The sequence below is a fragment of the Mustela putorius genome, unplaced genomic scaffold (assembly GCF_011764305.1).
Source record: "Mustela putorius furo isolate JIRA1106 unplaced genomic scaffold, ASM1176430v1.1 tig00003942_pilon_pilon_pilon, whole genome shotgun sequence".
Lineage (NCBI taxonomy): Eukaryota > Metazoa > Chordata > Mammalia > Carnivora > Mustelidae > Mustela > Mustela putorius.
The window spans coordinates 2552699-2577176 of record NW_025422087.1 but is presented as its reverse complement, the minus strand read 5'-3'; the positions used below and the strand labels follow the sequence as shown (position 1 = coordinate 2577176).

The 24478-nt window shown below is 40.2% G+C and overlaps 1 protein-coding gene across 1 annotated transcript in view; it reads right to left on the bottom strand.

Moving 5' to 3' along the window:
• Positions 1 to 2643: 2643 nt before the first annotated feature.
• LOC101692936 (ligand of Numb protein X 2-like) overlaps positions 2644 to 24478 on the bottom strand; it is a 39363-nt gene continuing 17528 nt past the window's right edge. The window contains 9 exon segments of the mRNA XM_045069719.1: positions 2644 to 4949; positions 6962 to 7120; positions 9998 to 10091; positions 10094 to 10228; positions 11330 to 11507; positions 14912 to 15052; positions 18752 to 18883; positions 18885 to 19121; positions 24059 to 24258. Coding sequence (XP_044925654.1) covers positions 4814 to 4949; positions 6962 to 7120; positions 9998 to 10091; positions 10094 to 10228; positions 11330 to 11507; positions 14912 to 15052; positions 18752 to 18883; positions 18885 to 19121; positions 24059 to 24258 — 1412 coding nt within the window. The 3' untranslated portion in view covers positions 2644 to 4813.

Genomic DNA, 24478 nt, shown 5'->3' with positions numbered 1-24478 from the left:
AGGTCCTCCTAAGCAAGGGAAGTCTGAGAAAATGGCCCCAGCAAGAGGAGCCCAAGGAGGCATAATGAGATGTAATGTGGCAGCCTGGAGGGGATTCTGGGACAGACACACAAGGGACACCAGGCTGACATTCTCCCTCTGGAATGCCCAGGCTCTTCAGAAGGTAGAGAATCTGATATTTAATGTTCAGCTTTATTTTATTTATTTTTAAAAATATTTATTTATTTGGCAGAGAGAAATACAGTGAGAGAGGGAAGGAACACTGGCGGGGGGGGGGGAGTGTGAGAGGGAGAAGCAGACTCCCCGCTGAGCAAGGAGCCCAACTAGGGGCTCAATCCCAGGACACTGGGATCATGATCTGAGCCAAAGGTAGACACGTAATGACTGAGTCATCCAGGTGCTCCAAATGTCCAATTTTAAAAACTGCTACAGATAGCGCTAATTAAGCACCTTCCTAGCAAGTTTTTCTTCTTCCTAGTACACATCCATGACCATAAAAGTATAGTTTAACAAAACCTTTTATTTATTTATTTAAAGATTTTATTTATTTGACACACAGAGATCACAAGTAGGCAGAGAGGCAGGCAGAGAGAGGAAGGGAAGCAGGCTCCCCGCTGAGCAGAGAGCCTAATGTGGGGCATCCCAGGAAGCTGGGATCATGACCTGAGCCAAAGGCAGAGGCCTTAATCCTCTGAGCACCCAGGTGCCCCTAACAAAAACTTTTAAAAGAAAGAAAAAAAAAAAAGTGGCTAGCCCCAGGAGGTTTGTAAAGATTTCCCTCCCCAAAAGAGGTAATGCCACTGAAGCCAAGTCAGCCTGAGTAGGCACAGGTGTGATGGCGGTTCTTAAATGAGGCAAGCAGTGGGAAGAAGCGAGGGGAGTGGTGGGCAGGAAGGGGGACTGGGCAGGGGGACAGATCATGAAGGGGCTTTTCTGCAACCCCAAGATCCCTAAACAGGGAAATGAACAGAACAATGACCAAAGTTAGGGTTTAGGAAATTTGCCGAACGGAATTCAGACCGAGGGGCACCTGGGTGAGCGGCTGCCTCGGTTTGGGTCATGAGCTCAGGGTCCTCGGATCAAGTCCCACATTGGGCCCTCTGCTCAGTGGGGAGTCTGCTTCTACTCCTCCCTTGTGTTCTCTCTCAAATAATAATAAAAAATCTTTAAAAAGAATGAGTTCACACAGAGAAAGAGTGGAGGTAGGTAAGCACATGAGAAAACTCAGAAGTCCGGGTGCAGAAGTGAGTCCTGCGGACTGCAGGAGCCGCAGCGCTGGGGCCTGAGCAGCCCTCAGAATTGCAAGGTGGCATCTGACGGGACTTACAGCGCTGAGGGTGCTTAGGTCAAAGCCATGTAAAGGCAAATGAGGCCTGCAGAGCTCCACCCTCACAGGGAGGGTGATTCTCTCCAAAGTGTGGAGTATGGACAGGCCGGGCCGGAGAAAGCTGGCAGGGCGGCGCTCCAGCTATGCCTCCCAATATGAGGCACAAAGGCCACGCACCGAAGGGCTACGACAGGCGTGTGTGTGGAAAGACTGGAGTATGTGGGTAGCCCCCTGGAGTCACAGGGGGCAGATGGCACCCTGGAGCCACCCAGAAGATGGCTGAGGGATTGGACCATATAGGCCTTGGTCGGAACTTAAATTTGCTAGGAAATCAGGAACATCTTTCTTCAATTAAAATTTGTTTTCTTTACAAGATGGGATCAGGAGGGAGACAAACCACAAGTGACTCTTAATCTCACAAAACAAACTGAGGGTTGCTGAGGAGCCGGGAGCCGGGAGAGGAGAGGGGGTGGGGTTATGGACATTGGGGAGGGTATGTGCTATGGTGAGTGCTGTGAAGTGTGTAAACCTGGCGATTCACAGACTTGTACCCCTGGGGATAAAAATACATTATATGTTTATAAAAATTTTTTAAAAAATTAAAATAAAATTAGATTCTACTTTGAAAAAAAATTATTTTCTTTAAAGCAGAGAATGACCAAAGCCCTCGGAGGACCAGGCAGCACAAGGTCAGGCCTGCCTGGCCTGCTCAGTGCTGTGCGCGTGAAGCTCTGAAGAGGGCTCGTCACAAGGAGACATTTCTTTTTTCCTTTCTTTTTACCATGTCTGCGTGAGAAGGTGGATGTTAGCCGAACGTCCTGTGGTGACCATTTCACAATGTGTATAAATCAGACCATCATGCTGTATGCCTCACACTTATAGTGATGTGTGTCAATTATTTCTCAATAAAACTGGAAAATAGGCATAGAAAAAGACTGGCAGGAAATCCACACACACACACAAAAACACACACACAACATAAAACCCAACAACTCTACTTTATATCAGCCCATATACCCAAGATATTAGCACTTTGACACGTGGCTTGGTGGCATTTCCAGTACTCAGTGACCCCACATATTGAACAACATGGTCTAGAGGCAGTGTGTGGGCAAAATTTCCAATAATCAGCAGAGGTCACATGTGTTGTGCCTACAGGAGGAAGGATCAGAAGACGAACTTGTGATTCTGGGGTGTGAAGCTTGGGACACCATACTGGGGACAGCGGGGCCATGAACAAAGATTGCGTACAGAGTCAATGTCTGCTGCTCAAGAAAGAGATGGTGCCACTAGTATGGAAAGGATGACTTTTATTTCCATCCTAAATAATCACACCATTATTAAAACACATTTGAAAAATCCTGGAATAATGTAAACTGAAGGCACAGAACAAATCAAAATATTTGAACTATTTATGCTTAAGATGAGAAAATTCAAATATTTCAGCAGTAACAATAAATTATGAACAAGTTTCCATCATCAAATATCATTCTGACCAAAAACTATCATGTTTTATAATAAAACCAAATGAGTTGAAGCTGAGTCTGAGATTTCCATGATAAAAATAATGTCAAAAAAAGGTGTCTTCTTCAAAATACTAATTATATCCCCAGGTTCAATGTAAGTATTTTACATATAACAAAGTAGCCATTAGGATATTTGTCGGTGGATGGCCACACCCCAAGAAATGACACATTCTTACAAAATGTTTAAAAAAAATAGCAAAGTAGGATATAAAATTCTATTTGGGGAGCAGGAAAACAAACAAACAAACAAACAAACTTGTTTCGTGTCAATTAGAATATCAAAGCATTTCAATACCAAATTGCTTCAAAAGCCAATCATCACATAACAGTAATATACTGTATGGGGCATCCCACTGTATCTCGGTTATATGTTGACCATACAGTGTAGCTAAAGGGTTGAACAAATCAGTAGCAATTACTGTTGCTATTTCTTATTCACAAGTGATAGTTTAAAACAAACTCACTAAAAAACTAATAGGAATAATCAGTGACATGCTAGAGACACAGTAAATCCTAGCAATGCAATTGCTAGTTTGAAAACAAAGTGGTCATGCTTCATAATATACTGTAGTATTTTTGAAATACATTCTGTGATAATCAATACCATTTACGACAGAGGTCACTTGTAAATGAGCTCAGATTCTGAACTAGGTTTCTAAGTGAACTCTTTTCAAGTATGCATAATATTAAGAAAGTACCGAAACTCTGATCTCACTTGCTTCTTTATGCGTTCTTCCAAGGGACAATCAAGTGGAATGAAGGACTAACAAAACGGGCTGGTTGTAGTTTTCAAAAACATTTAGAAAAATAAGAAATAGCCTAGTGACCAAGAAATGACTGAAAGATATTAACATCTAAAACCTAATATTTTAGATAAAAATCCAGGACTCTTCAGTCTTTTTCTTGAAATAATTAAGTTCACAAGAAATAATGGGGAAAAAATAAGGACTTCTAGAACACTGAAGGCTCTTCTTGGAATGAAATACAAAAGGTCTACCTTTTCCTACACTGAGCTGCAATATAGTTGAAGGTGTGTGGAATAGCAACAGGGCTTGATCTTTAGTTTAACTGCATAAATCACAAAAAAGCACGTCCAGCCAAGACTGCTGATAAGTATAATACAAACTCTAGAAAATGAAATTTAGCAAAAATGGCTTAAAAATTTCCCTGCATAACAAAACATTCCTTTGGAAAGGAATCTTTAATGCTTTTGGCATTCTGCAATAAGTGTGACTTTTACCATCTCCAGCAGTAAATTATAATTACCTCCCAAATGCTTTTGTCAATGGAAAACATGATCTTTGATTATCTAGTATTCTAATTAATGGTACATTACTTTTTGAAAAGCTCTTTAGTAGTGTCAGACTTCTGTCTTCATCATCTACGAGTACTAAAAGATTAAAGGAGAAATCAAACAAGTCAGAAAAATCGTTTTATAAACAGTGAGAAGTTTTGAAATGTTGGCACTGATGGGGGGAGGGGGAATGGGGAAGGGCTGCTAGCTTCACGGAAGATGTCTGTACCCATTTGTGGCACTGGCTGCAACAGGGGCAGTGATTGCCACCACCGCGGAGTGCAACGGCCCCAGCACTGGGGTGTGGAACTCATCCTATGACTCGGTTAGGGGAAACAAAGGACTGCCCCAAGTTCTCTAATCCAGCTGGCTCAGTCGCCGTCTGCACACACTTCTTGTGTTATAGTAGGTCCCATTCTGACAACGGAGAGTCTCATTTTTGAAAATATGAACTTACGAGGCTTAGTGGAAGACTGCTCCCAAGCTAAAAGAAACGTGCCTAACTTGAAGAAAACCCTTCTAATAATAACAGGACAATCTCAGTGGTTTGGGTCCTACAAATACCAGTTGTGCCTGTGGCTTCCAACTGGAAACACAATCCAACAAAGGAGTTTCTTTCCAAAGCTTCAAAAGGAAGACAGTCAGATTCAAAACTGATTTCAAAACCTACACCAGGCTTCCAGGCCAGTAAATAACTGTCAGAGTGACTTTGTTCCTCTTCTCCTTCAACATGGGCACTAGTGCAGAATGGCTCATGCCCATGGTTGACAGGCCATTGACCGCTACAATCATGTCTCCACATCTGGACAAAGACAAACAGAAATGGACTGTTAACTATTTCCATGGGTTTAGAAAACATTATCCTAAGGGAGATCTGTTTGGCATGAAATTCATAGTTTCACTTAACCATTAGCCATCAATGGTGAGGCTATGTTTTCTGCTTTGCAAGATGTCTGGGGCAATTTTTAACCCTATACTGGCCTTCCATTGCAATCAGGGCCACCCCTGGCTGAGCAGTTAGAACTGCTCAGTGATTTTGAGGGCAAGCAGAATAATTTTCAAGAAAGCTTGAGCAAAATGTAATGAGAATAAATGTGCTGCCTCTTTAAGGAATACTAAATAAGGCATTTGGAGGGGGCTGCTTATTATTTTGACTGTTCTTTGCTCATTCTTAGAGCTCGTACATTTGAGGGCTCAATTACATTGAGCGTAAGACCCACACCTCCTCCTCTTTCAGCGGCTGACGCCTGCTGTCCTCTGACAGGACTATCGCAGATGCATGATCAATCTGAAGGCCCTTCTATCCTTCAGCATTATTTGCTCTTTAGTTTGTAACAGCAATATGCTATTTTATTGTTACCTACTTCAACAGTTTGGAAGTAGGTGGAATGCAAATTATAAACTAATTAACTGAGACCCAGAATGCTTGAGGGACTTAGCTAAGAGAATGGTTAATTCATCTCTCCCCCTCTTCTTTCCAACTAAAATACTGATTTTTTCACCCATCTCTGTCAATATAAGGAGCAAACTGACCCTGGTCAACTTTTCATGAGACTCTCTGGATGGCACTCTGATCAGTATACACTCTCCATTCATGTGGCACTCGAAGATGTCAACATTTACTTTTTAAGAATTGGCTCTTCCATCAAAAAACTAAGCTCTAAGACCCTACACGAATCCATTTCCTCTCAGTTTGTAGAATCTTTTTTTTTTTTAAAGATTTTATTTATTTGATAGACAGAGATCACAAGTAGACAGAGAGGCAGGCAGAGAGAGAGGAGGAAGCAGGCTCCCCTCAGAGCAGAGAGCCCGATGCGGGGCTCGATCCCAGGATGCTGGGATCATGACCTGAGCCGAAGGCAGAGGCTTTAACCCACTGATCCACCCAGGCGCCCCACAGTTTGTAGAATCTCTTAATCTAACACCTCTTTCTTCTCCGAGGGCCTGAGTTTTGATAAAGGAAAGAGGCTGCATGAGGCTGGCTGAGGACTTTCTGCCCAGCAGAGGGGTGAAGAGCCCAGGCTCTGGAGAGAGAGTCCTGGTGTGAACCTCCATCAACCATTTCCAGCTACTTGACTGTGGGCAAGTTTCTTAATCTTTCTAAGACTTAGTTATCTCGTGCATCAGACAGGAATAACAATGACAACACTTACCTTACAGGGCTATTAAGATTCAATACTACAATCCCAAGCACTTAGCATTGTGCCTGGCAGCTCTCACATCCATTCATCAAATATTTACTGAGACTTACTCTGAACACAAGGCACTGTTACGGCGGCCACCAGGAATGTACAGTAAATGCAACAGGCCCCCCACCCCCACCCTTTCACGGAGTTTGCATAAATATCGTGTTAGGTAGACATAAGTGCTGCAGAGGAAAAATAGAGCAGTCATCTAATGACAGGACTGGACTCAAGGGGTGTGTGTGGAATGGATGCTCAGAGCCAGCTGTCATCTCCGTGTGTTGAACTGGATGACTCTGGTCTGGTCCCTGTCATTAGAGTAACAAAACAGAGCTATCAGCGGCGAGATGGTCAAAGGGATGCTTCAGTCAAGATCTGGCTGGTACATGCCCAGTTAGTAAAAAAGTATTTCAGTCTCTGTGGGCCACACAGCCTCTGTCACAGTGACTCAACACTGCCACTGGGGCTCACAGGCAGCCACGGAGGGGTTGCAAACAGAAGAATGCAGCCACGTTCCAGGGAGACTTGATTTATGAGAGAGGACAAAGATTGGGTTTGGAGCTGACCTCTGGTCAAGATCGTGTCCATCACAATAAACATGAATCACATTATCTGATCTCCCAAGACTCAGTTTAATCTTCCATCATAATAAGCAGGAGTTCCCAAGACGATGGTTTTAATGAAGAAAGGCTGATTGGTGTGGTTCTCTTCATATCCACCAACAATACTAAAGCCCCAACTTCCCAAGTAGCTTCTTCGTAAAACAATATCATGGCAGCTATGAAGGGCACTATCACAAACACAAAAGGTCAAGAAAAAGTTAGTGGGGCGGCTTTTATAGCCTGTTCACCTTTGCTTCATTCCATACTTACCCTTATCGCTGCTGGGAAACAAAAAGGGGCTATTTTATTTCCTTCTGAACACATTATTCTGACAGCCCATTTTCCAGCACAGACTCAGTCCTACGTAGACTGGAATTTGTCCAACACTGTCCCGTCTTCTTTTCCCAAATGAACACACACACACACACACACAGCTAAACACACCTGGTTACAAGTCACACCACAGAAAGTCGTATAAAATGGCTCTGTGCCTGCGTTTTCTCTCTGCACTGTCAACAATGTCCTCAATTTGGATATCCATCTGTATCTACAGAGTTTGTATCTACAAAAAGGTGGTACACAAGGGATCTAGTCCTGCTAATCTCAGCACTTAAATGAAAGAAAGATAGAAAACGTTCTTTCTTCTTCATCTATGTGAGGAGTTATTTGTTGTTTTTTCCTCTTTCACTTACAATGCACTCATTTTAAGGGAGATTGATTGACAAAATAGAGAACTCAATTTAGAAGACACTAATGAAAATCATCTCTTTCTTTCTCCTTACAGCTTTTTTTTTTTTTAAACTTTTTTTAAACCAGGGACTCTGAAATGCTTCAGTTAAAATGCCACTGTCAGTTGGCGGATGTGACATCAGAACTCAATGAATAAAAACTTAAAAATAGAAGAAAACCCCACCTAAGGGATACAGAAAAAATATCTCCTTGTAAGATTGAAGAATCTTTCATTTTTGGATGAAATTGGACCCAGTCATCTAAGGTAAGGTTTCCTGTTTTTAATCTATTAAAAAGACTTCTTAATAAAGCCAATGCTCTAAGCGATATATGAAATGCTAGAACTTTTAATCTGGTCTACTTTCTTAGCTCACCAACAAGAAAAGACTTTTAAATAGTCTTCTGGCATAGAGCAGGGTCCCAGGGTCCCCTGGTATTTTAGAGACGATATAGGTTATTTTCGTTATTCTGAATCTTCTGCAAAAAAAAACCAACGAAACAGCACAACACAAAACAAATAAACTGTTTTGTCTAGTACACTGCCAGCCAACTGCAGAGAAAGACCCTCCCTTTTGAGAAAGAGCAGAGCTGCTACCCTGTGTGTTGTGCGACCTGCTGGAAGGAGCTGCCGGTACCCACAGAGCAGTGGCCCTCCCAATACCTGGTTGTGTATACCGGTCTGCACACAACACTCGACCCCCAGGAGTCCACAGAATAGTGACCTTGAACTGATAGACACTCTTTCGATACAGGCAGACCCCCCAAATAGATTTCATTATCCCGTGTACTGTTCATCTGAAATATTCATTGTTCTTCCTGGTTCACCTGAAAATGCTCCAAACACAAGCGGTAAAGAGCTGACTGCAGAGCTGGCCCGGAACACCAGGTAACAAGAACTAAAGGAGCGCCAGCACGGCCTGGCCACCAGCAGTGGTGTGCGCACGCTCGGCACCTGTGCAGCTAAGGAGACCACTTCTCCCCCACTGGTGTGGGACCGGGCCTTTCTGACATGCTGGGTTTCAAGTGACAGGTCAGTGTATCAGGCTGACTACTCCAGAGGATAAATGAGTTCCCTCTGCTGGCTGAGCCCTCACCATTAGGTAGAACGGCCATGGTTTCATAGCAACCATTCCAATCTATGCCTACAGGGCCCCGAGATATGAATTCTGTTACTGTTTCAGGCCTTTTTGGTCTTTTTCACTACCACAAGGACAAGTCAGTAAGTTAGATGATAGACAAATGAATTCCATTCATCCTGGCTTTTTCTGCTATTCTTTACGTGAAAGTACTTTTAAAAAAATGTATATATATATATATATATATCACATAGCACTATACAAATGCTAGTTATTACAAATTATATCTAAATGAAGCTAGATAGCTCAGAAACTGGCATTCTTATCATTTATTTTTATTTAAAAAAATCAGTCATTTTCCTACTTGGCTCAGAATCAGAATGTTTCATCATAGTTCAGTTTTAGGATTCCTCTAAAGTGATCTAGAAACAAAGACAGTGATACACATTCTTCCAACTTCAATACCGAAGTATATACAACACTCATCAGGAGCTGAAACTTTCATGACCAGACAATGACCAACTACACAATGTCCTGGAGGGTGAGAGTCCCGAAGGTGGTGAGAAGACCTACTTTCAGACACCAGTGGTTTGGCTGCAAGAGTCTCTCATGTCCAATAAAAACTGAGTTTTGACATCCTGCCTTTTTACAGAGAGTTAACAAGATTAAGAAAGGGGTTTTAGAAAAGCTTCTCAAAAGGCCCCACACTTTGACCTGGTTTTTCTGGTGAAAAATGCACATGAAGTCTAAGCATGTACACGTGTGGTAAATGACAGCTTTTCTAAAGCAAGAGCATGAACATCCAAATCTCATGGCTGGTCCACTTGAGAACCTTGTTAATAGTAACAGACAGAATGGCTTTATTAGTTTTTATAAACAGATACACCAAATCTTTTTAGCCTAGTTCTTACTATTAAATTTACCTTTGGTTTATTTTTTAAGAATGTTTTAATTTTTTAAAAATTAAAAAAAAAATCTTTTTTACAAACTCATGGCCTGGAGATCAAGACCTGAGCTGAGATCCAGAGTTGGATGCTTAACCGACTGAGCCACCTAGATGCCCCTTAAATTTATCTTTTAAAATATAATAACCTAAGAAAAAAATACCCTTTTCTTCTATAACTTGATATGCCATTGCCACTTTCATCTCTGACCCGGACCTTCCCCCCAACACCCTGGATGAATGAATTTACTGTGTTCCATACTGAGAAATGTTGTCACTACGATTATTCCATGAAACTGCTGAAACGCTGTCAGTACCTTGGAAGCCCAAGCCACATGACCCACGACGGGGACCAGCTGGAGTCATACTCATTCTCGCTGAAGGTGCCTGGCTGCTCTTTGGTAGCCTGGCTGCCTCCTCCACAATTTGGACCTCAAGTGCTTTCAGGACAACAGCAGGGGACATGGCGCTGGCTTTTAGCATAGCAACGGCCTCACTGTGGCTTAAATTGGTCAAATCAATGCCATTGATATTCAGCAATATATCACCTGTCCAAAGGAATAAACAAGAAAAATGAGATGAGCTACCAAGTCATTATATTCCCTATACATCCTGTTATTTGTAATTTTTTCACATCTCTGTCATTCTTATGATATCCAGGGACAAATCCAATTCATGGAAAACATTCCAAAACAACTCAAAACTTTAAGATAATTTCATCATATATAGGAAAAAATGTGGCTTGAGGCACTGTGATTCAACTGGAAGTACAAGTCATTAGACCTCGTTTTGCTAATGTGCAGGACCTGGGCATGTTCATTTCTCTTCTTTGGGCTTCAGTGATTTCTATAGTTATTTCCTGCTCAAAATTATTTGATCTTTTGCTCTTAGAAATGAATTTTTAACATATCCTGTTTTAGAGTTACACAGTTTTATAGATAAAGATAGTCCTACAGAGTTTGCTCAGCGTGAATGTATCAGAATACTTAAAGAGAAGAGATACTTGGGTCTACACAAAGAAATGAAACTTGTGATTTGAGCATCTTTTGCCTAAGGAAGAAAAAAAAGTGCTTGTTGCCCTGCCAAGTAATATAATAAAAAAAGGGCAATGAGGATTATATAAAAGGTTAGGAAGGAAAAGATGTGTGTTATATTTTTTAGAGGGTCTTTTCCAACATAAAACAATCCTATGATCTGAATAAACATTAGAAAATAACGGAAAGGGCGCCTGGGTGGCTCAGTCGGTTAAAGCCTCTGCCTGCAGCTCTGGGCATGATCCCAGGGTCCTAGGATTGAGCCCCGCATGGAGCTCTGCTCAGCAGGGAGCCTGCTTCACCATCCCCCCCCCTCGCTCTCTCTCTCTGCCTGCCTCTCTGCCTACTTGTGATCTCTGTCAAATAAATAAATAAAATCTTTAAAAAAAAATAACAGAAACATTATCAAACTGCAGCAATTTTCTTTCCCATTAGGCATTTTTCTAACCTTAGAGATAGGTTTTACACTTATATATGGAAGGGACTTTTTAAAAGATTTTTAAAAAAATCATATTTATAGAAAATTTGGGGAATATTTGTTATTTTGTTCAAACATGAGTGGCATGCAGGGAGAAGATGGGAGAGTTTCACTGTTCCTAGCCCTCCCTATCTTACCTCTCTTGATGCGGCCATCACGTGCCAGACAGCCATGAGCTGGCACACTGGTTACAAAGATGGGCAGTTCACCACTCTTGCTTCCTCTGCCCCCTGGCACTGTCATTCCCAGGGACTCAGGTGGTTCCTTCTTTACAGTAATGTGTTTTTCTTGGCATGTAACACACTGGGTAAGATCCTAACACAGGAGAAGAAAATTCATTGCAAAATAAATAATACATAGCTGAAGTAAAGTAAAGAAACTGAAGGAAAAAAATACCATGGCAATGATAAAGTCACTGTTAAAATCAGTTACTGTAGAAATAATACACAGTTCTTCATGGTACAAACACGACACCGAACACTGGGGATCACAATGTCAGACTTTGGACGGCTGTATTTTCATATGACTATGTATGGAACAGAAAAAACTCAGGACTGTTGACATATGGAAGTCAAAATAGGGCCAATTCTACAAAAGTAAATAATGCATTTGAGTTTTAAGATTCTGAAGACAAGCTAATTCATTTTATTTCTCTCTCTCTCCTCTATTCTTTGAGAGAAATGGTGACAGAATAGTACAAAAGTAAAGTGCGGATTTTGTTAACTGCCAGACAAAAGCTATAGATCTATCTTCTGTTTCTTACTCATGAGAATGCTCGGTCATGAAACGGGTGCAAACTGATCTTCACAACCTTCACAGAAAGCTATAAGGATATGAAATAACTGAATTTTTGAAAAAGGTAATGAAGAGAAAAAATTTCCAACAGACTGTGTTCTCAGGAAAAGGCAATTTTTACCGATATTTATTGTTGCTATTTATGGGGACACTCTGGAAGAAAAGGAAAATTTAAAACATCAGCTTTCTTTTTAAGTAGAATGCTATAAAAAACAAGGTGTACCTATTTGATATTAATATTAAAATAGCAATAGTAACTAACATTTATTGAAGATTTACTATGTGTAAAGCAAATGGCTTCACATGTATTATTTCATTTTAATGGTTTCATTACATTTCATTACAATGGTCCTGAGTGTAAATCCTATGGTTGGCCCCATTTTATAAACAAGGGAATAGCCTTATTAGAAAGGTCATGTAATTTGCTCCAAATTATATAGCTACGCATGATCACACTGGGATCTGAAGTGATTCAAGTTAAAAAAAAAATACATACACACACACATAGTGTATATACATAAACATGTATTCATATGTAGTTGTGTATGTTCTTACAGCATGATGCTATATGCATCCACACTACAAGGGTGCTATCCCATTAAGTGTAATGATGGAAGCTCCTATCTCAAAAGGTTCCTTAACACATATACTATAAGAGCATATTGTAGATAACAAGAAAACTATTACCACGACTAACAATATCAACAGTAGAAATAGATGAATTCTTTTGCTAGAACTGTAACATTTCCTTTAGTGACACTGCTTCAGAGCGGACAGGTACGGTGTGTCAGTCAAGCCCTGGACCTTCAGGGGTGTCTGCTCTTCTCTGCTCCTGAAACCAACACTCTGAAATTTTCTTGAGGGCACTACCTAAATAGCCTAGAGTTCCTAGAATTTTGACCTCATAGAAAACCTGTAAACATCCACAGGTGGTATCATAGCATATGACATCTATGTGATATAGACCCAAGACCCACGTTATTATGAAGACAATCCAGGTAAACTCAGCTGGGAGCACATTGACTTCAACGCTTGTGTCTGTAAGGTATTGAGTCAATTAGAGGTGGTTGTTTTATTCATCTATATGGCTGAGATGTATGCATTTTAGCCAAACTTCACAGATTACTCTTGGTATACTTCATGGAAACTTCTAAGGGCTTAACATTGTATGAATGTTTATTCAAGCAGCTATGCAGGGGCTTAGTAGTAGAATAATGTGTGCTTTAATTTTTAACAATGATTATCCTCTGAACAGGTTGTTTTGGTGAATTTGAATTTGTTTTCCCTAGGAGACCTTTATTTTTTTAAATTAGGATTTGACATCACAAATGCTGTATGTTAATGGCAAATTGCTAAATTAATGCTTAAAATTACATTTCATGTGGTGTTCTAACAATCAGGTTTACAGAGCACCTAGAATAAGAATTCAGCATTGCTATTTAAAACACCGCCACTTAAAATTAAGGAGTAGGAACTAGTAAAAAGAAAAATATATGTGCCCAAAACAAACAAAAGGACATAAATAGTTCTCTATATGAACTCTGAAATGGTTAAGTAGTTCTTAAAACAGTCTTAAAATTGTAGAGCTGTCTTTGAGCACCCATATTTCAAATTTCTGTAGAATTCATGGATTCAGTTACCAACTTTTGCCTTAATTATGATTCTTTAGGAATATGTATATATATGTAACTTGTAAAGCAAGGACCAGCGATATGAACAACTCCTATTCAAATTCCTTTTCGAAACAATAACTGCTTTTCGTAGTCATCATTGTGAAAGCAAAATTATCGGTACCCTTCACACATTCTGTTTTCTGTTCAAAAATAAGAATAAGTTTGTGCTTATAATTTCTTAAAAGTTTTAACTGACCAAAGACCAGTGACAAGTCTATACTTCAGCGCAGAAAACCAGATAAACCTGATGGGCCAAAAATACTTGTGCCTTTAAATGATGCTTTCTTGGGCTCCTGTGACATTACAGAGTTATTCTCTCAAATTGTACTTACATTAAGAAGCCACTTTAAGCTAACCATGTGTTTCTCAAGTAATTCTCCTTAAGGAAGATTAAATTGTTTTACTAAATAAAAACTTATTTACTGGTCTACTTAAAAACTATAGGAAGTAAAAACAAACAAACAAACAAACAAACTTTAGGAAGTTTCCTATGTGTGATTTTCACACAGTTGGTAAATAGCATCGTCTTAAAAATTCTGGCCTACTAGAAGTTGAGTTCAAATGAAAGGTCAAATGAAGTAAATAATACTGAGAACACAGTAAAGTGCCACTGTTTTTTGATTTCTACTGATTTCTGCATTCAAAGTGAGACAGCATCAGAATTTTTGGCACAGATAAATGACCTAGGAATATATTATCAAAGCACTGAAATATGAAAGATGCAGCAAAAAGCTCAACATACGGGAATTTAAAATGATCTAGGGTAGTATTCCTATAAACTGTAACATAAAAAGAAATGCTTTCTGTGTTTTGCATGTACCTATCAGAAAGTATGATTTATGCTTCATATTCACATAGAGAATTCTGTTGTTGTAGGCAACCTGCCCAACCGCTAAGTATGGACTTGTTGGTCATTGTCTTTTTTTCAGTTACATAACCTCCTGTTACAACTGAATGAGCAAACCAAGATAAATCCCACTTTCAAGCAGGACCAAACAAAGAAGTCTTTCTAGAAGATCAAACACTTCTCATCAATCTGGCAGAGGGACCTTCTTACTCAGAAACCACCCCTACTGGCTGAGGAACAGACTGTACAGGGACTCTCAAGGTAGCCAGACACACATTCCACACCCCCAAACACCTGTGTTCACCTTTTCCAACAGAGGAACAGCCCTCATTTAAATCTTACCAGTTTGTAACAGGGATTCCCTGAGGGCAGATGAATGAAAACATGCAAACTCGAGGCCTCACCTTGTGTGAGCTGGGTCTGTTGTGGTACAGCGGCTGTGCATGGTGCTGGCTGCTACTCTGAGCTCCTGTGTCTCGGAGAGGGTTACCAGGCTGGGATTTCCCCGGCCTAGCAATTGTTAAATCCACCCTGTCGCCACTAGCCTGGAGAAAACACACATATATAACCACCAGTCATTAATGATGCTTCTCACTTAAAAAAATTATAGGGAGGGTCATTTTCAATGCACTTATCATCGCTGTATCAGAGCCTCACCTGAGTGGGGACTGAAGGCCCCTGCTGGGGGTGGGGCAGACGAAGGAGTTCATTTCAGGAGCTAATACTTTAAAACTTCTGCAGGTAAAAGAGCCACACACAGACCTCTTGGGTAAGCCTTCCCTAACCCTGGAAACACCAAGGACATAACCAAAGCAAAGCCTGGGTTTTGATCTCCCCATGATTTCTTGAAAGGTAACTGTCTTTTTATACTTCCCTCCCCTGCAAAACTGGCCTTGGCACTGAGAGAAAGAGAGCAAAGAAGATAAAATAACGAACGGATTCCAAACTGGATTACAATCCTTTGTGATTTCTGAAATAAATTCCAAGATTGCTACTTTGAGAGTGATAATCAATGAAACTACGTGTAGCTCTGTTTCCACACACTACAGCTTCGAATCGAAAATAGGGATCAGCTTAAACAGTCCTGAAAAGAATGATATCAAAGGTTCTGTAAAACAGGATTAGTATTTATATACATTACAAATTGTGTGCGTATATATGCCATATGTGCACTCACACATAAATGTAACTTTAGAGGTGATGACAACCACATTGAATTTAGAGGTCCATTATCTGTATTTATTGATCTAGATCTGAAACACAGATTCACATCTATTATACTTTTTAAAGCTATTTTATCTTTGCTTTTAACGTACAGGTCTGGTCTACTTGATGCTGATTCTTGGTCATGACTACAACTTTCCAAGTTTACTATCATTGCTATGGGAAAATTTGACAGCCTGCTTTCAAGAAGCTGTGCTGGAAAGTAGAACCCTCCCTCATGACTGCAGTCAGTAATGTTAAGAAATCACTCCAGTTTCAGTTCTCAAGTTGGAATAGGAGTGAAAACCATCATTTAAAAAAAAAAGATCTTATTTATTTATTTGAGAGCGAAAGCGAGAGAGCAGGGTGGAGGGGCAAAGGAAGAGGGAGAAGCCGACTCCTCGCAGAGCAGAGAGCCTGATGTAGGATCTGAGCCGGAGGCAGATGCTGAACCGCGGAGCCACCGAGGTGCCTGAGTGATAACCAATTTTAAGGCCCTATTAAAGTCATTTACTTATTCAAGTATTTCATTAAACTAGTTTCAGACAATTCTTCAAAGTAACTGAAAGAATAACACTTCTCATGTGGCCAGAGTCTGGGGATTTGATCTAACAGGTAAATGCCAAAGTAGAACACTTACAATCCAGATATTTGAGATTCTGACACTTCCGAGTATTAGATCACATGGTGTGAAGGGTGAGAAGCCCCTCTGTGATCTCATTTCAATATTAAGAATTGTTTGCTTTACTGCCTAACCCTCACCACTGCCAAATACTCTATAACCAGTAATTTAGCTTTACGGGAAGACCCCTGCTCATGCAAACCTATTAACAAACAAATCCCTGATCTTTTTTGATTTCTTTTTTTTTTATATTTTATTTGTTTATTTGACAGAGAGCTAGAAATCACAAGTAAGCAGAGTGGCAGGGAGAGGGGGAGAGAGAGAAGCAGGCTATCTGCTGAGCAGGGAGCCCAAAGTGGGGCTCCATCCCAGGACCCTGGAATCATGACCCGAGCCGAAGGCAGCTGCTTAACCAACTGAGCCACCGGGGTGCCCCTCTTTTTTGATTTCTTAAGAGACAAAATTCTGGGTGTGTGATGGAAGTGGACATTAAACTTTAAACGATGGGCCAACGTTTGGGTTTAGGCTAACTGCCTATCTAACACTTCAGGGTTTCAAGCACAACAAAAGAATTCTGTTAAAGTCAAGATTTTTAAAAATGCAGGATGCCTAAACGACAATACCTGTATTTCATAAAAAAGTGGCATGCCCTTTTGCTGGGAGTATATACTGGTATGATCTTTCTAGAGGGAAGTTTAGCAAAATGTCTTAAACTTGAAAACAAAACATTAAAGTCTGTTGACAGGGGAGTTTTTACGTAAGTTTTAGCACAACACGTCTACTATACAGCTATATCATGGTGCATCTATTTTCAGGGTAAGAAGTCCACAGCATACAGCTGACATAAAGAAAGGGTGGCAAACTCAGAATTTGCAAGCTGACTGCATGTCTAAGTACCTACGCAAATAGGTACCTGTTTATTTGTAGGCATATACAGAAAAATGTTTGTAACGATGTTCTTCAAAACTTTAATGTCACTATCTTACGGACTTTAGGCTGACAGTGATTTGGACTTCCTTCTTCATTTTCTGTATTTTGTCTTCCTTAGTCTCCTTTTCAGACATGGAATACATGTTGTTCTCAGAATCCAAAACATTAAGATGTTTTTCACAAAGAAACAACTTGAGCAATATATTATATTTGGTATCATATATAAGTATCTGTATCCAATTTTTTTAAACCTCAAGTCTGTGACAAGAGACCAATGCCTGAATCTCCCTCCTAAAGCAAGATGGCTACCGGGTGTGTGTGTTCCCATAGTTATAATGAACCAAACATTTGTGAAAAGGAGTAACTTAAATGGGATTTAAATTTGGGTTTTCTTACACAGTAGCTTAAATCTTCATTGTTACTCAATTCTGTTTACTATACACATTTCTCAATTACTATCAACCTACTTTAATTCCTGGTGCTTGATTATGTTACTGCTTGGTTTCCTTTATGTCAGAGTGTTTTCTTGTGCTTACTTAAAACAAAACAAAACTAAACTAAATAAAACACCATACACATCTTTGTTTCACCCCATCACTGTAGGAGATACACATATCATTAAATACTCTGGTAGGTTACAGAACTGGAAGTTCTGCTCTGGATGATTTTCTACCTTTTCTATCTTATTTTTTTTAAAAAAATTTAAAACTGTTTTCTTTTTTTAAAGATTTTATTATTTATTTATTTATTTGACAGAGAGCATGAGAAGGAACACAAGCAGGGGGAGTGGGAGAGGGAGAAGCAGATTCCTGGCTGAGCAGAGAGCCCTGATGTGAGACTGGATGCCAGGACTCTGGGATCTTGCCTGAGCTGAAGGCAGATGCTTAATGACTGAGCCACCCAGGTGCCCCTCTACTTTACCTATTTTAATGCTCTTCTTGAAAAATTTTTTTCTTTAATAATAACCATCTTTACTTCACAGGGCTACTGTAAGAACACAAGTTATGATGTGTTTGAAATGCTCTGAATGCTTTATAAAAAAGGCACTACAGAGATAATGAGTTATTCTCAATAAAAATTGATTTTCCCCACTTGTATGGAGGTGAAGCGGAGAGTGAAAGTTACAAGAGCAGAGAAGTCACAACTTTGGAACCAAAGCTCCTTCAAGCTTTGCTTGTCTTCACCTGTTAAATGTGGACATAAGTGTATTTTTTATGTCTGGGCTTAGGTGGAGCCCATGGAGCAAATGAAAAACCCATGTGAAAATTTAGAGCCTTCACTTTATAAAGATCAAGGCTAAATGTTCACAGGGATACAGTTTTCCAGACAGGACTTTATCTGTAATGATAAAATAATCTCTTGTGCATTTTGAAGGATTTGGGGAGCCATGTTTGATTTCTCCCATGAAATATCAAATATCCCTCAGGTTCTCATGTTACGAAAGCATCGGCATAAAGGCTGAGCATGTGGAATGAATATCCGCGTGTACCTGAATGATCTGGGCGGTAAGCTCAGGGGTTCCGTGCTTCAGGTCGTGTCCATTGATGGCGAGCACTCGGTCATTGCTGCTCAGCCTTCCATCCTGTGCAACCAGGCCCTCTTCCAACAGATCAAGGATAAAAAACACCTGGTTCATCAGTCCTTCCAATGAGTTTAATGTCAAGTTGTTCACCAGAGTCCCGTTTGGGAAAAACCACGTGGAAGACCTCTTCCCGGGGAGAGCTACTGTCGGGGTGGCTGTAGGTCTGGCCCCCAAAGCACCGCTCTCGCGGCACGGTCAGGTGCAGCGTGGTCCAGGGCTGGCAAAGGGCGGCTCTGGCATAGTTGTGAGACACATTGCTGGTGTTACAGTTGTTGACCTGGAAGAAAAGAATTATGACCAAGGTGGGACAATCTTTTATCCTCTCAACTGGTAAATATTTATATGCCATTTCCAAAAGAAACTGACTTTGGAAAATGATTTACAGTCATTATTTACAAAGAAAGCCCTCTGAAGATGTTTTAAAATGCACAGTTCCTAAGCTTCACTCACAATGACTAGCACAAAATAGAGAATGGCAGTTAGGATCTCAGGCTTCAGCAAGGGTGCTGAATCTGAGTCCCTGGTCCTGCCAGTAGCGGGATATCTGAGTGTGTCCCCTGAGTGGTGAGATGGGTTTACTCTCCGCTTCACGGGACCAGGAGGAGAATGCAGAGACAGCAGCAGCATGTGGCAAGTGCCAATAAAATACTAGTTCTAGTGGAACAGAAACTGAAGTTCTACTGGATTGATGTGGCTTTTCCAAATGAAAAACACTTACGCTGGAAAAAATACACCGAGTTTTAATCTAAGAAAAGGGACACATTCCAGATACACAACCTGATCTCAGATCAGTCATTTTAACTTCAAAGAAAAGCAGCTAATTACAGTTTCACTGTTTAGCACTCAAGTGTAACATCTATTTAATACAACAAGCTTAACTCAGTACTCACAGAACATTTATTTACTAAATCTTAAGGCCCTGAAAGGAGTATAGTGACTGATCCTGGGACAGGAACAGGACTAAGAAAATACACCCAGCTTCAGTTATTCACCCAGTCAGAGGAAGAGGTTGGCGCAATTCTGAGTATTTATCACAATTAGAATTCATCTCCTCATCTGTCTGCACCAACAGCAAGCAGGAAATCAACATTCTCTTGGATGCGTTATGTGGCACAGGCTCTGGGTTAGGTGCTTGTGATTACCCAAACCCTTCAATTTTTTTCACGTGAATCTATGTTAAGGAAAGCCTTCCCCCTTCCTACTCATCTCGGGTTGACAGTTTTGAGCACCACTAACTTGAATTTTATTGATTTGGGCCTGTTGACATCTTTTAAAATTCAGGCATCAAATGCCATAGATCTCACACATAAACTTGCTCTTCGCCCAACTTTGCAGCATCTGTGCATTTGGTTGCCATCCACATCCTTGATGAAAAAGTTGAGTAACATAGGGTCAAGAACAGAACTTTAAGGCAGCTTCTAAAAAACCAGCCTGACATGGATTTGTTAGTCAAAACTCATCATTTCTGGTTATTCAGCTAAAAAGCCACTTATCTCTAGGTTCTTATTTTTCCATCTTAAATTCACATCTATCACAAATGACTTTACAAACATCTGGCTGGAATCCAGCGCTAGCCACGTGCGAGTATGTAGCCTCACACCATCTTTGTGATGTGGATTGTGGAATATCCTACAATCAGAGATTTTCCCTTCACAAATGTGTGGTTGTCAGTGAAACACAGAGAAAGCAGAGACCAAATGAAATACTGTTGCTAGATGTTGTAGAACTAGCACCAACAGAGTAAACTTTACCACATCTTTAGCTAAATAAATTTTGTACCAATGCAGTCAAGACACGACTGCAATTATTTTCCTTCAAAACCAAAAGTGAATAAATCACTGATGACTCAGATCACACTGTGAATTCGTACTCTTAATCATGTTCTGAAATTTGTATTATTTTTAATAGTAATATTGATGTAATCTCTTACACTATTTTATTCTTCAAACTGCTCAAAATGCTGCACTGTGAAAGGCCTTGAGGGTATATGGTTCTCCTTTTCAAAGAGGTTATTTAGTAGAATAACATGGATGTGTGGGTATATATATAAAACACACACACACGCGCACACACACACACACACACACATATAATCAGTGTGGGCAAACCCAAAGCCACTCACTGTTATTACATCTAGTTTGCTAAACTAAAAACACAGGCTAGCTAGCCCTTTGGTCTGTAAATTAACCATCTTAACGACTCTAAGGTATTTTCAAATTGGCTCACGGTATTATTTATGCAGCTCACAAAAGGTGGAAGATAACCAGGTAGTAAAAATATACTAAGGAGCCTTCTTTCCAAGTGTTTCCTTTTGAATGGCCATAAATACTACTCTGTATTTGGGCAAGTAGTGTGGCTTTACTTATTGGCTCCAGCATACCAGTCAAAGGCCAATGAGAAGTCAGGCCCACAAGAGGAAAGACCCTTTGTGAATTCAATAATCAGGTTATGTGCTCATAGTTTTTGTATCAATTTGAAATCATTAAACTGGATTTAAGATTACCATTTTTAGGGTTATTAAAATGTATGCTTCCATAAACAATAATAATGCACCGGAATGTCTACAATGCTGATTTATAGCTTTGAGTTAATTCCCCAAATTATAGCCAGTATTTCAGATAATTAGATTTTTATTTGAGGTATACAGATTCAGTTATGTTATTAAACAATTGTCCAAAGCAGACAGGTAAAAAAGCCTGTAGATGAAATATATTAGCAAACAAAACCCTATAGCAAACAAAACTATATATTAAATATATTTTTATATTTTTGCTAATATATTAGCAAACTATATATTAAATACATTAGTAAATCTGAGGTTACAGATTTAACCTCAATTATACTCAAAGAAATGGAAATAAGAACAAAGCATTTGTTTTTACCTTTAAAATTTAGAAAAAGCATGAGAAATATGTAAAATAAAAATATGTAAAAATATGAAATATGTAAAATATGTAAAAATAAAAATATGTAAAAAATTTAATATCCAAAGCTGGCACACTGTTGGTAGCAAAGAGCAAAAGATGAAAATAAATGTATACTCAATTATAGCTAGAAAGGCCAGAAGTGGAGAAGAAAAGAACACTGTGTAAGCTGCAGAAAAGGGCAATCTGGCTCTTTTGGTCTTGGCCACAAAGGTGTCAAAATGTCAAAACCAGCTACAAGAGTTCCTCCACGGAGAATCAGTTTAGGAGCTGGGGTAGAAGGAATACAGGGTAAGGTGTCCAGAGAGCTGTGCCAACCTCATGCAACCAGAGTACTACTAATATCATAAAAGGACAGCAAACATAGGAATGCGGTAAATAGCCAGCTAAGGTAGGATCAGAAACTGGATTTTACATAAGCTGGATTAGTTATGTTTCCTGTAATCTCCTATTGCCTCTTCGGATTGAGTCAAGAACAAAACACTGCAAGATCAGTCTGTGTCAGCCAGGCCAAGTGCAATGAAGGAGGGGTTTTGGGCCCAAGTGTCGAAGTGGAAATCACAAACTACAAGAGGCAGAATACGGATGGGCGTGGAAACCAAAGCCAGGAACCCCCAGTGGAAAGGTCAATCCTTGCTGCTCTTGGAGCCTAGTTTGTCTGTCTTCCCCTCTGGACATTTCTCTTGAAGAACTAAAAATCCTAGAGGTTCTAAGTTTTGTTTTAATGAAGAAGACAGCTATGCCCAACAGGATATCATAACCAAATCTACTCTTTTATTGACTCAGCAAGTATGTCCCTGGGTACGGACTCCAGGCACAGCTCTGTGAGGAAGACACTGTATTTGAATAACTCTCTGTGACCAATTATGTGTTAAGTGGTGAAGAGAAGGAATGTCTTCAGCACTTAGTGTGAGAAGAGGTCTGAATGGGTGAAAATGGCAGGGCAGGGCTTTCTGGATGAAGGTGGGGAAGCTGTAGCACAATGGGGACAGGCTGGATCATGGAGGGAAGCAAGGAGACTGCTATGTCTGGCTTTTCTGCTACATTATACATTCTATGAGGGCAGGGCTTGCTTTTTGCTCTTAAGTATACCCTCAGCTCTGACCACCATGCCTATGATGTTTCAGTAATACACCAATGGCTACAGCTGAAAGAAAAAGCAAGGGTGAAGGCTGAGGGGACAGGTTGTGTAAGAGTCCACAGAGGACCCGGACTATTAGATTAATCAGTATGGACTTGATTCTCTGGTCCAATCTTCCCAGGGAAAGCAGAGTCACAGATGAATTAACCTGACAATGGTCGTACCGGATTTCAGAGCAGAGTAGGGAGGCAGGGGAATTGATTCTACTGGGTTAGATGTGAAGCAGTGAGGGCACAGACCAGAGAGGTGGCAGGTAAAAGGGAAGGGGTGAATACCAACAGACCATGGGGAAGGACCGAGCAGTGAAATCGAGGAGGCAAGAATCCTTGAGCTTGGGTTCCTAGAAGACATCTTTTCTCATTCATGCCTATTTCTTCTCTCCTAAATATCCATTCTTTTAGCTTCAAGTACCACGTACACTCGTATGGGTCATATATCCAGGTCAATTTTCACATGAACTCTAGAATTCACATGAACAGTGGAATTCTGGCCATCTCATGCTCATCAGTATGCCCTCTAACATAATATCATCTTGCGTGAAGCTAGTTCGTTTGTTGGAGTAGCTCTTTCTCTTTAAAGAGAAGAGGGAGAGGGTAGCACCAAGGATTACTGCAGAGTCAGGCTGTTTGTGGACGAGAGTGCGTTTGAGAGCCAACAAGATGTGGTCATGATTTCCGAATTCTATCTTAAATTCAATGCTGTAAGTTTTAAGTAAGTTGTGCTGTGTGACCTGTCTTTTCTAGATTATAGTAATCCGTGTAGAGAAGGATGAATCAGACAACGAAGGTAACTGATGGATGGTACCCTGGGACTAGGGATACAGACAATGGGACAAGAGAATTTAGCAGTGAAGGTGGCCCCGAAATAGCCAACCATGGAGTACAAGCCTGGAGGAATCCAGCTGGCCTGGAGAGCCACGCACTGAGGCACATGTGGGATCAAATTTAAGATGGGGGTAAAAATACATTCCATGTGCTTGGGGGAAATCGGAGAAATTACCGATAAATTCTGATCTGTTTTGCATAAAAAACAGTAAAACTTACCTTTTTATAAGTCAGATTCCACAGTACCATAATTTCCTAAGTTTTAAATTGATGAATAAGAGCAAAAAAAGAGGCAAGTTAACAAAATAATTTAAAAATTTGATACCTGAAGAATTTGGTCTCCAGCAAGAAGTCTTCCATCTTTGGCGATCACCCCATCCCGATAGACTTCCTGGATAACAATGTTGATCAGTGGCGTTTCATTGTCGCCCACAATGCTAATTCCTAGCTGAATATAAGGATCAGACCGGTGAATTTCAATTGTAGTAATTTCGCCTTCCGGTAAACTAACTGGCTGTTGCGTAGCTGTCAAGTTAAAAACGAAAGAGAGAAAAATAGGTGGAAAGAAAAACGTTTTATATTTTGATTATCTTCAGGTAAGTAAGTTATCGTCTATCATTAGTGATGACCTTATGTTAATAGATGATTCATAACAAAGCAATACCATGGGATAAGAAAAACAGAATGACCAAAACACCAATAGGTAAGATTAGCAAAACACTTCCTCTTTGAAAGGTGATCAGTA